The sequence below is a fragment of the Hipposideros armiger genome, unplaced genomic scaffold, assembly GCF_001890085.2.
Source record: "Hipposideros armiger isolate ML-2016 unplaced genomic scaffold, ASM189008v1 scaffold_125, whole genome shotgun sequence".
Classification (NCBI taxonomy): domain Eukaryota; kingdom Metazoa; phylum Chordata; class Mammalia; order Chiroptera; family Hipposideridae; genus Hipposideros; species Hipposideros armiger.
The window spans coordinates 1676618-1695400 of NW_017731475.1; the positions used below are offsets into that span (position 1 = coordinate 1676618).

At 36.0% G+C, this 18783-nt stretch overlaps 1 protein-coding gene across 1 annotated transcript in view; it reads left to right on the forward strand.

The window, feature by feature from the left end:
* The first annotated feature begins 11700 nt into the window (after window positions 1–11700).
* Window positions 11701–18783, forward strand: part of ABI3BP (ABI family member 3 binding protein) — a 256944-nt gene continuing 249861 nt past the window's right edge. Inside the window, exon 1 of the mRNA XM_019648327.1 lies at window positions 11701–11877. Coding sequence (XP_019503872.1) covers window positions 11799–11877 — 79 coding nt within the window. The 5' untranslated portion in view covers window positions 11701–11798. The remainder of the gene's footprint in view (window positions 11878–18783) is intronic.

Consider the following 18783-nt stretch of genomic DNA (forward strand, 5'->3'; position numbering starts at 1 on the left):
CAGCAATTAAAAGAGATGAACTACTGATGCATGTTCCAATATGGGTGAATCTCATTACAGTTATGCTGAGAGAAAGAAGCCAATCAAAAATAGAGTACATATTGTGTGATTCCATTTATTTAAAACTCTATAAAATGCAATCTAAAGTACTGTAATAGAAAACAGATCAGTGCTTTCTATGGAAGGGGTGGGTTGGAAGGTGTGGAGAAGAGGGAGGATGGGATTGAAAAGGGGCATACGAAATCTTTTGGAGGTGATGGATATGTTCATTATCTTGATTTTGGTGTGGATTTTCAAGGTGAAAACATAAGTAAAAATTCATCAAATTGTATAATTTAAATATGTGCATTTTATTAAGTGTCAATTATACTTCAATAAAGCTGTTAAAAATAAATGAAATAAAATATAAGATACATTAGGAAAGGCTTTGGTTTAAGGAAGGATATACTGACATACTTTTGACTTTTTTGGGAGAGGTATTCATTTATTTTGTAAAGTGAGAAAAGGATTATTGTAAATATGACGGTAGAAGAGAAGCATTATAGGCATATTTTAAGATGAAGAAATTTTAGAAATGGTCTTCACACTGGATATATAATTTGACTTTTTAAAGGATGTTTTAGGCACCGAGATGCTACTTTTGAACTATTTATACATTTTCAAGGTATTGGATTTCAGGCAGTGAACCTAAGCTTTTTGTAGGCCTAATGCATAAAATTCTGTTGAAAATATGATTTTTGAAAATATAACTACTTGAATAATAGTTTCATTCAATACCTCAATTAGTCTTCAGTAGCAAATCGAACATTTGGAAAAAGCACTTTCAGAGAAATTAGTTCAATCTTTTCTATACACCTTCTGAATTCATGTCTCTGCAGAGGAGCAGGCCTATGTTATGGTGTAGCCTTCATTATCAGAAGTAGTCACTTTCAGCTGCAAGAATTACAACAACCACCAAAGCACCAATAGCCAATAGTGATCGACTCCTTGCCACGGGCCAGGCACTATTCTAAGAATTTTATATGTATTAAGCCATTTAATCCTCACAATGGTCCTATGTAGTAGAGACAACATTCCCCATTTGCAGAAGAAATTGAAGTACAAAGAGGTGCAAATATCAAATTAGCTGACTAGAAGTGGCTTAAACAAATACATTTTTGTTTATTTACTGTAAAACTTCTCTATAGAAAGTCCATAGATAGGCCATTCCAGGATTTGTCCTAGGGTCAACAGCATAAGGGCTCCAGGTGAGCTTTTTTGTACTTTTCAAGATCTTTCTCTCATGGCCACAAGATGGCTGCCATACCTCTAAGCATCCCTTCTTCATTTATTGCGTTGTTGGAAAAGTCATGACATATTTTTTCTATGTTTTTCTTTGCAATAATGCGTCATGACTTTTCCAGCAACCCAATAATAATATTCAAAGCAGAAAAAAGGGGTTGGGAATGAGCTATTGTCTTATAAGTTTATTTTCATTGGAGAAGTAAATCTTTGCTAGAAGTACATTGGCAAAATTCCCTTAAATTGCTGGGCTAGAACTTGTTCACATAGCCCTCCCAAACCATCGTTCCGTGGTAGGCAAGTTCTCTCAGAGAGGAAAATGGATGAGGAGACTGGCTGTTGGGTTGACAATCAACAGTGGCTGGGCCACTTTGACAGACTGCAAGCAACCCTAGATTACATTCCCAGTAATGGCTCCCTGACACTTCAAGAGCTGCAAATTTATAGGTGAAATTTCTTTGTCTTCTTTAGTTGCTTTCTCAATTTGAGAAGAACTTCCTATATTTGTTGAAGTTTAACAAAGAAGATAATAAAAGCATGTTGTATTTATTTTGAAAGAACAGATAAAGAACCAAAAGAGAGTGATTCATTCAATCTTTCATGCATTAAGTTATCATTCAAAATATGAATGTTGATCATGCTCAATTAGTAGAGCTGTATGCTAGTTAACATGGTCAAGATAAATGCTATACTACAGAACTAACAGTGATGGAAATGCTTTATGTCTGTAATGTCTGATATGGTAATCATTAGCCACATATGACTTACAGAACACTTGAAATGTGGCTAATGTGATTGAAAAATTGAATTTTTAGTTTTAATTAATTTAAATATAATTTAAATAACCACACGTGCCTAATGGCAACTATATTGGACAGCACAAGTATAGATCAAGCAAATACATTATTTTCATTTTCTTATTTCTTTTTAATTTATTTACTTATTTTATTTTTTAATCTTTATTAAATTTATTGGGGTGACATTGGTTAGTAATTTTATATAGGTTTCAACTATACATTTCTGTAATACATCATCTATATATTGCATTGTATATGTTTACCACTCAGAGTCAGTTCTTCTTCCATCATCATATATTTGACCCCTTTAACCCTCTTCTACCAACTCCCTTCCCATTTACCTCTGGTAACCACTAAACTGTTATCTATGTCTATAAGCTTTTGTTTGTTTGTTTTTCTTGTTTGTTTGTTGCTTTCAGTTTTATATCCCACATATGAGTGAAATCATATGGTTCTCAACATTTTCTGTCTGACTCATTTTACTTAGTATGATAATCTCAAGATCCATCCATGTTGTCACAAATGGCATTATTTCATCTTTTCTTATGGCAGAGTAGTATTCCATTGTACACATTTATCCAATCATCTATTGAAGGACAATTTTGTTGTTTCCATGTCTTGGTCACCATAAAGAATGCTGTGATGAACATTGGGGTACATATATCTTTATGGATAAATGCTTTCAGATTTTTTGGGTAGATACCCAGAAGAGGGATTGCTGAGTAATGGTAATTCTATTTTTAGTTCTTTGATGAAACTTCATACTGTTTTCCATAGTGGCTGTACCAATTTACATTCCCACCAGTAGTGTATGAGGGTTCTGTTTTCTCCACAATCTCTCCAACACTTATTATTACTTGGCTTGTTGATAATAGCTGTTCTAACAGTTGTAAGGTGATAATCTCATTATGGCTTTGATTAGCATTTCCCTAATAGCTAGTGAAATTGTGAAATTGAGCCTTTTTTCATATTATCTGTTGGCCATTTGTGTGTCTCCTTGGGAGAAGTGTCTGTTCAGGTCCTGTGCCAATTTTTTTTTTAATTAGATTTTTTTCTTTGTTTTTTTAGTTTTTGAGTTCTTTATATATTTTGTATATTAGCCCCTTGTTTGCAAATATCTTCTCCCATTTGGTTGGTTGCCTCTTTGTTTTGTTGATGGTTTCTTTTGCTGTGCAGAAGCTTTTCAGTTTGATATAGTCCCATTTATTTATTTTTGCTTTTACTTCCCTTGATTTTGAGGTCAAATTCATAAAATTCTCCCTGAACCCAAGGTCCTTTCTTTTATACAATTTATTGTTTCAGGTCTTATGTTTAGATCTTTGATCCACTTTCAGTTAATTTTGGTATATGATGACAGGTAGAAGCCTAGTTTCATTGTTTTGTACGGGTTTTCCAAATTTCCCAGCAGTATTTATGGAAGAGGCTTTGTTTTCTCCATTGTATGTTTTGGCTCCTTTGTTGAAAATTATTTGCTCATATATATGTGGGTTTATTTCTGTGTTCTCAGTTTTGTTCCATTAGTCTGTGTGTCTGTTTTTCTGCCAGTACCGTGCTGTTTTGATTATTGTCGCTTTGTAATATAAATTTAAGTCAGGAAATGTGCTATACCTACAGACTTGTTCTGTTTTTCTCAGGTTTGCTTTGGGGGTTTGAGGTCTTTTGTGGTTCCATACAAATCTGATGATTTTTTTTCTATTTCTTTAAGAAATGCCATTATGATTCTGATGGTAATTGCATTAAACCTGTATATTGCTGTGAGTAATATGGTCATTTTAATTATGTTGAATCATTTCCTTATTTCGGTCTATTCTCTCACTAGAGACATTATTACATAATGTGATTCTCAACCTCAATTTTATAATAGTCTTTTTTTTTAATTAAAATGTATTGGGGTGACAATGGTTAGTAATATTACATAGGCTTCAAGTGTACAGTTCTGTAATACATCATCTATATATTACATTGTGTGTTCACCACCCATAGTCAGTTCTCCTTCCATCACCATATATTTGACCTCATTTGCCCTCTTCTACCACCCTCCTCCCTTACCCTCTGGTAACCACTAAATTATTGTCTGTGTCTTTGAGTTTTTGTTTATTTGTTTGTCTTGTTCCTTTGTTGCTTTCAGTTTTATATCCCACATATGTGAAATCATATGGTTTTTTACTTTTTCTGTGACTTATTTTGCTTAGCATAATAATCTCAAGATCCATCCTTGTTGTCACAAATGGCACTATTTTACCTTTTCTTATGACAGAGTAGTATTCCATTGTGTATATATACCACAACTTGTTTATTCAATCATCTATCAAAGGACACTTTTGTTGTTTCCGTGTCTTGGCCACCATAAATAAACCTGCAATGAACATTGGAGCATGTATATCTTTATGGATAAATGTTTTGGGGGTATATACCCAGGAGAGGGATTGCTGGGTCATATGGTAATTCTATTCTTAACTTTTTGAGGAAGCTCCACACTGTCTTCCATAGCGGCTGCACCAATCTGCATCCCCACCAACAGTGTATGAGGGTTCCTTTTTCTCCACAGCCTTTCCAACACTTGTTATTATTTGTCTTGTTGATGATAGCCATTCTAACTGGTGTGAGGTGATATCTCATTGTGGTTTTTATTTGCATTTCTCTGATGATTAGTAATATTGAGCATCTTTTCACATGTCTATTGGCCATCTGTATGTCCTTTTTGGAGAAATGTTGAGGAATAAACTTAACCAAGGATGTGAAAGACCTACCATATTTCCCCATGTATAAGACGCACCTTTTTTAGAAAAATTTGGGGTCTAAAAACTGGGTGCATCTTATACAGTGATTGCAGATTTCAAATGCCATAGATGGAACTGAGGATGAGGAAATATATGAAGACAGTGATTCATCATCAGACACAGATGAGGACAAGCTAATTGTTGGGAGTTTTGACAGTGATGAGGAATTGCATGAATTTTATGATGAATAAAACTTGAGTTCAATAACTTTATGTAATACATTTTTTTTTTCAAATTTTGGGCCCCAAAATTAAGGTGTGTCTTATACATGGGAGCGTCTTATACATGGGGAAATAATGGTATATACTGAAAGCTATAAGACATTTTAAAAAGAAGTTGAAGAAGACACAAAGAAATGGAAAGACATCCCATGTTCTTGGATTGGAAGAATCAACATAGTTAAAATGTCCATATTGCTCAAAGCAATATACATATTTAATGCAATCCCCATCAAAATCACAATGGCTTTTTAAAAAAGAAATAGTACAAAAAATCATCAGGTTTGTAAGGAACCACAAAAGACCCCAAATAGCCAAAGCAATCCTAAGAAAAAAAGGATAGTGCTAGAGGTGTAACACTCCCTGACTTCAGCTTATACTACAGAGCAACAATTATTGAAACAGCAAGGTATCAACAGAAAAACAGATACACAGACCAATGGAATAGAATTGAAAACCCAGAAATAAACCCACATAAATATGGACAAATAATTTTCAACAAAGAAGCCAAAAACATACAATAGAGAAAAGAAAGTCTCTTCAATAAATTTTGCAATATTCTTCAAGCATTTACTTATCATATAAAATTGTTATTTTTTTTCCTTAACTTCAAACACAAATGTTTTTAAGCCTAGTGGAGATAGCAATTAGAAGAAAATAGGGTGTCACAAACTCAAAACACAGTACATCATATATTAAAATTTTGTGCACTTTTATCCTTGTCAGTAATTTTTATTTTAAATACTCAAAGTATTTAACTATTATAAGCTGTCATTTTCTAAGCATAATTTATTATTTTTGATAAGACCTAAGATGTCAGAGTAGGTAAACTCTGTGCTTGCCCCCTCCTGTAAATAAATTAAAATTACAACTGTATTATAGAATAATCAACCTAGGGAGCCATCTGAAATCTAGCTGAACAGAAGTACTATAAGCAAGGATATAAAGAGGAAGCCATGTTGAGACTGGTAGGAGTGGCAGAGATGTAAAACAGGCTGTCCCCATACCTATATGTGGCAGTTGAGAATTGAGAGGGATATCTCAGCTGCAGAGGTCCCTCCTACCGAGAGGAACAAGGGACCCCTGCCTGGAATACTAGTGCTGGGAAGAGAAGCCCCCACAATGTCTGCCTGTGAGAAACAGTGGGGATTCCAACAATCCAGGTGAGACAGAAGGCTGCAGGAAACCCAGAGTTCCTCTTGAAGGGCCCACACACAGGTTCACTGGCTCACAAGCACTCACCCTGGGCTCCGGCAGAGGTATGGTGACTTGGGAGGCATCAGAGAAAGACAGGGAGAAACTGAGTTGTCTGCTTTCAGGGTGAGGACTGGAGGGACAGTCACCATTTTCCCTGTCTAGAGTCTTCCTCCTTTGTAGTCTACAGGTGGGTGGCATAATTTCTTTGTTGAGCCCTTCCCCACACAGCCAAATCTAAAACTGTATTTGCCTGGTGAACTTCACACAGAAGGATCGACAGTAATACAATCATAGTAGGGGACTTTAACATCCTATTGACACCCAAGAACAGTTTCAAAACAAAATCAATAAGGAAACAGAGACCTTAAATGACACATTAGACCAGATGTATTTAATTGATATTTTACCCCAAAGCAGCAGAATATACATTCTTTTCAAGTTCACATGGGACATTTTCCAAGATAGACCACATGTTAGGCAACAAAGCAAGTCTTAATAAATTTAATAAGACTGAAATCATATCAGACATCTTCTCTGACCACAGTGAGATAAAACTAGAAATCAATTAGAAGAAAAAACTGAAAAACACACACAAACACAAGGAGGTTAAATAACATGCTACTAAACAATGAATGGGTCAATAGTGAGATCAAGGAAGAAATAAAAAATACCTTGAGACAAACAAAAATAAAAACACAATGACCCAAAAATCTATGAAATAAAACGAAAAACAATCCTAAGAGGGAAATTCATAGCAATACAGGCCTACCTCAAGAAAGAAGAAAAATCTTAAATAAATAACTTAATCTTTTCTTATCTGATTGCTATAGCTAAGACTTCTAATACTATGCTAAATAAAAATGGTAAAAGTGGTATCTTTGTATATAAAAAGCACTGTGGAAGAGAGCTTAATGCTCTGGTCAAGTGTACCCACATTGGAGCAGGATACTTGTCCAATTGGATCATGGGTCTCATTCAGTATAGTAATTATAGAAGCAAAATTTGGGCTAACAACATGGAACACTGGGTTTCCCCTTTCAAATATGAATCATAATAAAAATAGTTTTTATTAGCATCTTCTAGAAAACCACAGCATATCTTTGCATATTGTTAATTGTAGATATACAAGCCTTTGTAAATCTCCTAGCAATAGGACCTTATATATGAGAGAATTAATAGGTAAAATGACTGCACAGAGTTTACATCCAAGCTTTGAGAGATTTATGAGTTTTAGTGGAAGTTTCATTTGAAATAATGGAAGTAACATTGAACACTTAGGAAGTTAAATGGATAACTGAAAAATATGACACTTATTTAGAATAGTGTTCTAGATGTCCTCTTGCCTTTTACCTATTTTCACAAAGAGAAAAAATATGTAAAGAAATGATGCTATACAATCATTGTACCAAAATTCCATTGTCTACCGTTGTGTAGAAAAGGAAAACAAGGAACAGGTTTCCAGATTCCCACTTTGCATATTTGACACACATTTTTGACACGCCTCTTGTGTGTGGAGTTTGTTTATCCCTCACCTTATTCCAGAAAAAAATGAAAGCATCTTACAAAACCACATAAATTAAGACTCCAAGTAAAATAAGAAGAAATAAGGGTGGGGATGGAAAATAAAGCTAGGAATGATGCCAAAACATGCACACCACAAAGAACTATACACTTAGTATGGGCGGGGGACACATTTGGCTCTGGTTTTCCAGCAGTCAACAGAGAACAAGAAATTTGGTTATAGTGTCACAAAATAAATATAGTTTCTCAGAAAAAAATACAATGTTTTTTTCACATTAAGAACAGAGTTTTTTTCTCCATGGTTTTTATAAGGAGGATACTGTATGAATTAATAAGTAATGTCTAGCAACACTCTTACTATGCACAATAGATTTTCATGGCTGATTCTTATAGTGGACTTGAACACACATGATGGCATTATACCAAAGATTATCTAATAAAATATTTTGGAATGGGACAATTCTTTTGTGAAGAACTAAGAAGAGTTGAGATTTTATTGTATGTGCATGCTAAACTGCACAGTTCATGGAGGCTGGCAAGACACTAAACTAGGTCAAAGACAAAGGACTGTTTATTTACTCATAACAATAACAGTAGCCTGCATATCAGCATTTGTGCCAGTTCTAGGAGCCCCAGTTCCCATAGGGCAATGCAAGCTGGTATAGGTGATATCTACACATGCTGCAGGTTGTATTATAGGAAAGGGGCCCTGAGTTTAGGGAACTTGAATCTTTGATAGTAGGAAGAGTGTATGAGTTCCTTTTGCCCCAGAGGGAGACATTACCTCTATCATACAGGGCAGTGAACAAACTTCCATTTTTCAAGGCTGTTTGCTATAAAGATATTCTTGAAAAGATAGTCTGGAGCAGAGAGAATTGGTAACTCTGCTCAGAAGATGGAGACTATCTGGAGGAATTCATGAATTGTGCTTCATTTGATACTCATCATACTTACTGCACTCTTATCATATGTACTGGGCACAGCGATAAACAGAGCAGGCATGGTTCCTGCCTTTACAGGATAGAGAGAAAATACACATACATTTTATGTGTTTTTCCAGTAGTTTTTCCTAAATATTCTCTCAACAAGGATTTTTTTTTTGATAGCTTTTTTTTTTTTAGAGCCGTTTTAGGTTCACAGCCAAATCGAGCAGAAGGTACAGAGATTTCCCATATACCTACTCCCTTTTCCCACACATGCAAATATACTACATATACTCTGTCCTCCCATTACCAACGTCCCTCACCAGACTGGTATATTTGTGATGAGTGATGAACCTGCGTGACACCTTGTTAACATCCAGTCTATATTTTACCTTAAGGTTCGCTCTCAGTGTTGTTGCACATTCTGTGGGTTTGAATAAATGTGTGAAACAATGTTTTTCACAGATATTGGTGACAATTAGTTCAATATTCTACATCATAAACTTTACATTTCTGTATTTCCAGATAGAGACACAGTGCCTATAGAGGCATTTCTACCAGGGTTTAACGTTGGCATTCTCTCATGACAACTGAGACCTAATAGGGATGAAAGAATTACTCCACAGCTATCATGTAAAAATTACCCATGATCAGAGATCAATTCTTCCTTGAAAATGTTCTTAAATAATCCATTGATTACATGACCACAGCCCTGAAGTTTTATTCCATGTAGCAAGGCACTTACAGTTCTTCTGGAGTGTTTGTCTACATCCTGTTTGGGTTGGGACTCTGACACAACAGAAAACCTTTTGATCATTGAAAAGGTGAAATGACTCCTCTGACGTGTTCTGTTTCTTTATGCCTCCTCCCTGGTCTGAAGGAGAGCTCCAGTACTTTCAAGGTCTTCACAGAATGCTCATTGTCCTACTAGCTAAGATAATAAACCATCTTCTTCTGACAAAACAATCAGAGATTAGCCTTTATTTAATTAGCTCCCCATCAGTTCCAACCTGCAAATAATTATTGCTAATGTAGACCGGACTTAGCCTGCAGGCCAAGCAGAGACTGATTCCTTAATTCCATTACCTAACCCTTGAACCAGCCCCTCACACTGTTTTGAAGAACTGGCCTTCTTTTCAGTATTTCTGCTGGTTTCCCCCCATCAGAAACCTGTCATTTCTGCTAATACAGTGGCTCACTAGCTTAACTTAATGGCAATGACATATAGAACCAGAATCAACAGTGCCAGCTGGATAAATGTCCAAACTCGGGTTTGAGAGAGCTGCCTATTCAAGTAAAAAATTAGAGATGAAAAAGACCTGTTAAATAACCCAATCCCCTCCATAGCCAGTGCCAGAGCATTCCTAGGGTGAAAGCTGAGACTGGGCCAGCTCTAAATGACTTTAACAATGTGCCTTCTCACGCTTTCTTTAGAAGACAGGGCTGTCTCTTCAATTTTTCTTTTCTTTTCTTTTCTTTTTTTTGTAAGTTTTTCAACTAGAATTTAATGTGACCAGCATTATTCCATTTCCCTTTTACTGTTCTGGTTCAGCTACAGCAACCCCTTGACATACACTATTTTCAAATAGTCAATATAAATGTACAGACAACGTTTAAGGCACTTTATTAACCCAGCCATTCCAGCAATGTCAGGGTAATGTGATGGGGGGAGAGAGAGGACACACGTGGGCTTTGGAGGTAGGAACACCCGGGTTAGAATCATAGTTCTACTTAATTGGGGGATTTATTATGCTCAGTGCTATTGTGTGCAGTGACTGTTATTTATTAAATGCTTCCTGTGGGCAAGGCTCTAAGGTAAGTACTATCCCAAAATCCTGCTGGCAAATGTATGAACTTGGTACTATCATCTCTATTTTATAATTTAAAGTTTAGTAATTAAGAGTGGATGCTCTGGGGTTAAATTGCCAGATTACAATGCCAGCTACATTGCTGACTAACATTGTGACCTTGTGCCTGTCACTTAACTTCTCTATGCCCAGTTGTGGGGGATTTTTTTGTTTCTTTTTGTTTTTTAACCTGTAAAGTGGATGTGATGACAGCGACTGCCTCCTAGGTTATTCTGAGGGATAAATATTTTAATAATATGTGAACAGATTAGATCAGTGCCTGGCATGGAGCAAGTACTTAAATGTAAGTAATGTTTATGAGATAGAGAAATTTGTTCAAAGGCACACAGCATTCAAATTTAAACTCTGGTCAGGTCTATTCCAAAGTCCATCCAAATTATCAACCATTAGAATACACTGGCTTGGTCAGGATGCTTAACCTGTCTGAGCCTCAGTTTTTCTCACTGGTTAAGAACAGATAACACCGTATCTCCTGTACTGCCACTGTGAGGATTAATTTACAATAACGTAGGTAGAGATACTGTTACAGAACATGGCCCAGCACTGCGGATTTATCAGTGATAGTTAATTCACTGTATCTCTACATCGGTACCTATAGAATATCTGTATATCTCCATCTCTATATCTATCTATCTATCTATCTATCTATCATCTATCTATCTATCATTTATTTATCTATCTATCATCTATCCCTCTATCTCTATACAATGAATAGCTGTAACCAAGTACTTACTCTTAAATGTTTCTCATAATATTGGAACTTCAGAATTGTTCAAAGTGTATTCTTATGAGTTTACTTCCTAATAGGTTTCATTTTATATTTTTAACATTCCAATGTCTCAGTATGTCTTTTCTGGATTTTTAAAAATAGTTCATCAAATGTTTCAAAATTGCCTAGATACTATATATTTCACAAATATAGATTTAGCATAATTTCAACTCTTAAATCACAAAGGGAAGAGAAGAGACAGACGGTTATAACCTAGCAGGAAATGTGATGGTATGTTTTTGCTGTTGTGCCTTTTTTTTTTTTTTTTGGTGTGTGTGAGAAAGGGTATGATGTCATTTTGTCTCCACCCCCTGTGAGTAAGCCCAGGCACAGCTAAGTGCAGCCGCCCGCCTCTGTCACTGGGAGACAGTCCACTTAAATGCAGCTCCAGGGCTGCGGGACACCCACCAGCATCACTCCTTGTGAGAGGGTGGCAAATGCAACATGCTCTCCAGCTTGGGGTGTCTACTTCTCTGTGGAAATATTGCACTAGTCCTGGGAAATGCACAGAAATTGCCAAAAGGCAAGTAGCTCTGATGTTTTGTGTTTTTAAAATACTTTTTAAGAGATACTAGTTTTTAAATGTTGATGTTAAATGTGATCTGCTTTACCAGGTGGGGGGAATAGTTCATATGTATGAAGGAGTTGCTTAAACTTTTACTTTTTTCCCCCTCTGCAATTTACTTTCAATTGGATCTCTTTATTGCAAAAATGAAAACCTTTTTTTTATTAGGCTTAGCAGATAGTCACAGTAGCTTAAATAGTATAGTTTCAAACTATAGTATTTGTGTATTGAATCATATTGTATTGATTGGGTATTGGAGTCTGTTGAAAAGAGTTGTTGGGTGTTTTTAACCCCCTCCCCAAAGATTAAACCAGTATCAGTTTAAGGCTTAAAAATAAGCTAATTCTGAAACCTTGAATCTTTGCTGTAAACTTCAGACGTACCTGTGAACTAGGAGGTTGAAGGATTCTAGGCACAGCACACAGTGTAGGATCATGTGTTAATTCATTGACACTTCTCTCCAGTGGAGTTTGGAAGAAGGTTTGATCTGCTGGACAGGACACTCCCCCCTTTCCTGGCTAAAGTGCTCTCATTTAGTGTTGGCATTTTGTTTACAAATGTCATTAGAATAAAATTAAAATTTTGGAATTTACCCTAAAAACAATCTCTTGAGTTCATTAGCACCAAAACAAGAGTTTACCTCGCTCGCCTTTGAACGTAAATGTTTCGTGTACTTTTTGTTGCTGTGCAAATGCACTTTTCTAAGCCAACTTCAGGTCTGTGAAGGCTTTTTATGGTTGCAGACTGCTGTAGTCAGCAGGATTATGAAAAACAGACTGGAATTTACTATACAGTTATAATGGAAAATATGGGTGGTAATGCAGAACCGCAGGCTTGTCAAAAACCTGGTGTGTATAAAGTCAGAAAGAAAGGTTGTTAGTGTCAGACTATTCGCAAGATTCTTCCTAGGTCTTGCCTCTGGATAGTTTGCTCTAAGATCATCTTGTCCCAAGTGAAAACTGTTCTCTTCACTGTGTGAAGTGAAAGTTGAATCTAGACTTTGTGAAGGCTGAAGGTTTGACTAGTTGATTCTTCACATGATCATGTAAAAAGCAATAAAAAAGACTAAGTAACCTTTTCAACTCTGATCAGATAATTATGCAAAGAAAATAAAAACAAGTGCTGTACATACCAATAGGTTTTTTCTTTTATCAATAATTTTGTTCCTCGATCATACTAAGTGTTTCAATAAATCAATTACGAGCCACAAGCATTCAGAGTTAATTGTTCCTGCTGCTGAAATATTTAACAAGGACATACCATTTGAGAGGAGTCTGGGGTTTTTCTCAGTCTCAATACCTACAGATGGTTTTATTTTCACCTTGTATTCACTGTGTAGGGATGATAGTCACAATTTTGTTACTGCAGACTTCTGTAAACTTCAAGTGCTTTAATTATCACATTGTAATCACTGGCTACAAATCTCTTGACATAGTTTTCGTTTGTTATGGTAAAAAAAAAATGTTGTCAAAACAACCAAAAATTTTTGTCTAGTCTATTGCACTTTAATCTGAAGTATTTTCATCCAGATTTCTTTTGTAATTTTTGAAAATATCCATAGTTTTACTAATATTATAAAATAAACGGCAAGTGTCTTTATCTCTAATGATATATTTTATCTTTATTATGAAAGCTGCTGAGGAACTTGCTTTTAGCTGAAGCTGCCTTTCTCAAATTGTGTTCCAAGAATAGGTGTACTGTCCTCAAAAAGGGGTTGGGACAGGCATCTGCTCCCTATCAATAACTTGGAGAGCACTCATGCTTTGTCTGATTTTCGGGAGTCACAGTAAATGTGAGACTTTTACAGGTTCTGAAAAGTTCTCTGTTAAGAAACCTATCCAACTTTTTTAACCTATTGTTTCCCAAATTGATTTGACTAAGAATGTTTTTTTTCTGCTGGAATAGCTATGATATCTTTCACAGAACACATTTGAAAAAATGTTGAACTAAAGAAAAAAGGGATAAAATTTTTTCTTTTCTTCTTCCTGTTTACATTACATCAGTCAAATATCATTTGTGATTTAAAAAGAGGAAAGAATTTTGGAGCTAGAAAGGACACTAGTGATCACTTAGTTTGTGGTTTATGGAACAGTAAAAATACATATAATTTTTTCAATATCAGGGTTCTATCATAGAGGGCATACTTGAATATTGCCATGTGAGGATGTTAAAGGGGGAAAATAAAACCCCATTGTTCATAAAAGCAAGCTAATTTAACAGATTTATAAAATAAATGAATTTATATAAATATATCCATTGTTCTTATTTTTCTCATTTCACCACAGACTGATGAAAAGTTCATCTCAGGCCAACATTTGGAAACTACCTACCTAGCCAATCATTTATTTTACAAATGAAGACACCCAAGTGCAGGGGTGTTTTAGTAACTTTCTCACATTGATGGCAGAACCAGGACTGGATCCTGGGCTTCCGATTCGAAACCATGTTCTATTTGATATGTTTGATATTTATAGTTGGTTATTTATAAGAAAAAGAAATGATTTTTAAAAGAAATCATTTATTCCATGTCTTATGCCTGTTTGCATACCTAGCCACATACTTATTAAAATAATACGTTGTTAGAAGAGTCTTGCTTACTTTATTTTCTCGTTTTCTAATTAAATTTATTGGGGTGACATTGGTTCATAAAATTATATAGATTGCAAGCATACAATTTTATAATACATCATCTGTATATTGCACTGTGTGTTCACCACCTAAAGTCAAGTCTCCTTCTGTCACCATGTATTTGACCCTCCTTTACCCTTTTTGACTTGCCCTCTCCTCTCTTTCTTTGTAAAAGCTTAAAGTTAGAGACTATTATTAGCAAACTTCTAATTGTCTCCACTTCTTAATGACTATTCTTTGGAAAATCATTTACCTTTGCTAAGTCTCAGTTTTCTCATCTGTAAAATGGGAATAATGTTAACTATCTCAGTATTTTAGGATTAAATGAGATAAGAGAGGCAAAGGTTTTAGTCAAGTCTGACATATAACAAGTATTCATTTAATAAATATTTATTGGGTCACAGAGAAGTAGGTCAATATCGAAAAAGAATGCATACCAAATAGTATGTGGTCTTGTGTCCAAACAGTCAGGACGATGAAAAATGAGCTGACAAGTTCTTGGCAGAAAGGTGGTACGAGGGAATAAGAGTTTCTCTACACAACGATGAGAGAAGCCTGCTATTACATTCCAGCCTGACCATTGTCAACACCACGATTGACTGTCAAGTTCAAGCATTGCTCTCCTCTATGAAAGCTTCACCTTTGCCTTAGATCAGCCCATCCCTGGGGATTCGTAAGGCCTCAGGGAGCCTCCAGGAAAGATCCTCTTGAACCTGTTTTTCAGGGGGAGAATTAAGCTAAAAACACAGGCTCTTGCGAAGAATTGCCACATTGTTTTACACTTTTGAAAGCCCCTGTGCTCCAGCTACCTCTCAGGATCTTTATTTTTGGCTTCATAGAACTTTTTAAAACCCCCCCCCCCCAGTACAGGCTAAAATAAAAACCACAGAGAAGAATATATGGTGATGGGAGCCAAGAAAAACTTATAATGAGACCGAGGGGCTTGACACACCTCTCTGTAGAAACGCCTGTGTAATCAGCCAGAAGGCAAAGGCTGCTATTTCTCGCCAACTCTATCAGTCCTCCTGAGGCAAGTGGGAGGAACGCCACAGAGGAACATCTAAGAGGCAAGTGTGTAATCAGATGGCTGAGGGCATGATGCTTTTGGGTGGGACTCAGCACTATGCAGAGGAAAGAGGCAGTTGGCTCTTTGCCTCAGGTTTTACCTGACAAGGTAGAAATCTCTGACTCAAAGGATTAAAAAAAACAAAACAAAAACAGGGGCGGACAATGATAACTCTCATAGCTATTAATAACTTATTATTATCATAGATAACATCCTTTGGCCTCATTTTTGTGGTAATTTAGGGCTATTTTAATATGGAAAACCTAACTAAATTTACTATAAATACCTGCTTTATAAGGAAGTATAAAGCAGGTATTTGATTACTCTCATTTTATTGAGTTTAAAATTGTACTTCAGAGTGTTTAAGTGATTTGCCCAAAATTACAAAGCCAGCGAGTGGCAAAAGACCATACCCTTAATTTCCATGTGATATCAGTTCGCTGCTCTATGTAAAGATATGTTAATTTGTTCAAGTAACAAATATAGTCTTTGTGCATGCAGGGCACTGAATCTGGGAAGACTCGGCTTGGCATCTGTCTGTAGGGAGCTGACCAGTTAGTGGAGGAGATAGGGGTGTGTAGGCTTAATTACAGTAGAGTGAGGTCATTCTCTGATTTGGAAGAAGCACAAAGAGCTTTGAGAACAAACAGAAGGACCTAACCCAGAAGGAAGGATCAAGGATTATGAGGAAATGGCACCCAAGTAGAGGCCTGGGGGACAAATCCAAGCTGGGGTAAAGAGGAAGATGGCTGAGAGGTGAGGGGCCTTCCCAACTGGGGTAAGTGTAGGGCCAGACCCAGGTAACCCCCAGGGGCCAGAACTCAGTGGGTGTTAAAGGACTTCGAGAAGAAGCCAAGACTAAGAAGTCCCCACAGGCTGCAACTGTGTCTTCTTTGTCTCGATCTGCCCTGACTCCCTAAGATTGATTTCAAGGAAGCAATAAAAGGCTGTCTTTGGAGAGGAGGGCTCCTACATCTTTTTTCCAGCCATGTAACGTCATCTGACTTTCACTCTTCACAGAACCCTCCCAGCCTCGCTTTGACCAAACAAGAATGTGTCATTCCAAGGCCCAGTCCATTTCTCCAAAGGGTGGTTGATACCTGCCAGGGGTCAGAAAGAATCTCTTCCATCTTAGGGCAGGGAGGTCATTGGTAGGGGGAGGGATAATAGTGAGGAGTAAAAATAAGCCTAGTGCTATTATTTGAGTCATGTATATTTACCGTATTTCCCCATGTATAAGATGCACCCTTTTTCGAAAAATTTGGGGACTAAAAACAGGGTGCATCCTATAAAGTGGTTGTATGAGCGCAAAAACAAGCACGAAAAAAGCAGGAAATGTAAGTAAAAAAATCTATAACCACTGTATAAGACGCACCCAGTTTTTAGACCCCACATTTTTCAAAAACGGGTATGTCTTATACATGGGGAAATACGGTATGTATTGGTGGGACTGTATTTAAAAAGTACACTAGAAAAAAAAATAGTCCTTCTCCTAAAAAAAAAAAAAACAAGTTTAAAAAACCACAGAGAATTATTTTAGTATCTTTTATAGCTCTAAAGTTTCTTGCAATTTTATTTATTTGTTTATTCAAGCACTGCTTATTGAGCATCTACTAGGTAAAACTGAATGAGATTCAGCCCCCATGATAAAAGAAACTTTTATTATAAATGCAAAAATTGATCAAGTATAATCAAATTTGTTTTGATACTAAGGGTATCATGTTTAGGACTCAAGTTTTAGAAATAAGGTTTCCCTGTGTCAAGTATTCACTAGTTTACTGTATTATAGAAAAGACAGTTAAAATGTTTTTATACATTGACGTCAGTTAACAGGTTTATCTAAGACAAAAATGAGATATCTAATAAAGGGAGGGCCACTCAGGAGATCTGACGAACTCTTCTACCTGGGTCACCATCCTCCGAAAGATTTCTGTTTTGCCTGTTACCTGATTGCCATTTATAAAAACAGTTATAAAAGAAAGAATATTGAATATAAGTAGATGAACTTAATAAATGAATAAATGTAAAATCAAAAAATAAACAAGATAATCTAATGTGAGAGATTACTAGAATAGTAAAGTAAAAATGTAAAACTCTAAAGTATCAGATAAAGAACATGCTAAAAATAGAAAAACAATGGTTTAAATATATACATTAAAATAACATGTAAAGAATATAATACTTAACCATATTACTATATATGATGCATGGTGTTTAATGCTGTGTTTATATAAATGATCACATTTTATCCTTATGCTTCTAAAATATATATTATTATTTTTTTATTAGTTTCAGGTGTACTAAACAATGCAATAGTTATACTTTTCACCCCTCACAAAGTGACAACGCCCTCCCCCAATCCACTGCCCCTCCACCCCTGATATCATACATACCTATTACTATTCCATTGACTCCACTCCCCACCCGGTACTCCACATCCTGTGACTATATATATTAAAATATATATTATTATTATTATTCACAGATATAAAATATAGATTATTATTATTATTGTTATTATTCACAGATGAAGAACTAAGCCTAAAGAGTATGCTAGTTATCTATTGCTGCATAACAAATTACCAAAAATTTAGCAGCTTAAAACAACACACATTTATTATTTCACAGTTTCTGAGAGTTAAGAGTCTGAGTCTGGCTTAGCTGGGTCCTCTCCTTCAAGGTCTCCCACAAGGCTGCAGCAAAGTTGTTGGCCAGTGTTGGGATCTCATCTGAAGGCTTGACTAGGGAAGAATCCACTTTCAAGTTTTTATGGTTGTTGGTAGAATTCAGTTCCTTGAGGGTTTCTGGTTTGAGGGATTCATTTTTGCACTGGCCATTGACCAGAAATCGCTTCAGTTCTTTGCCACATGGGCATCTCTATAATGGCCACTTGCTTCATCAAGCTGTACAAGCCCAGATGAGTCTGCAGGCAAAATGGAAATTACAATCTTATTAGCCTAATCGTGGAAGTGACAGCCCATCGCCTTTGCCATATTCTATTGTTTACAAGCAACTCACAGATCCTGTCACAGGTGATTGCACAAGGGAGTGAATGCAGGAGGAGGGGATTACTGGGGATGATCTTAGAATCTATCCACAGCAAAATGGGCAATGGCTGCTTAAAGTCACATGGCTAGTAAGTGATATAATGGAACTATGAATATAAGAAA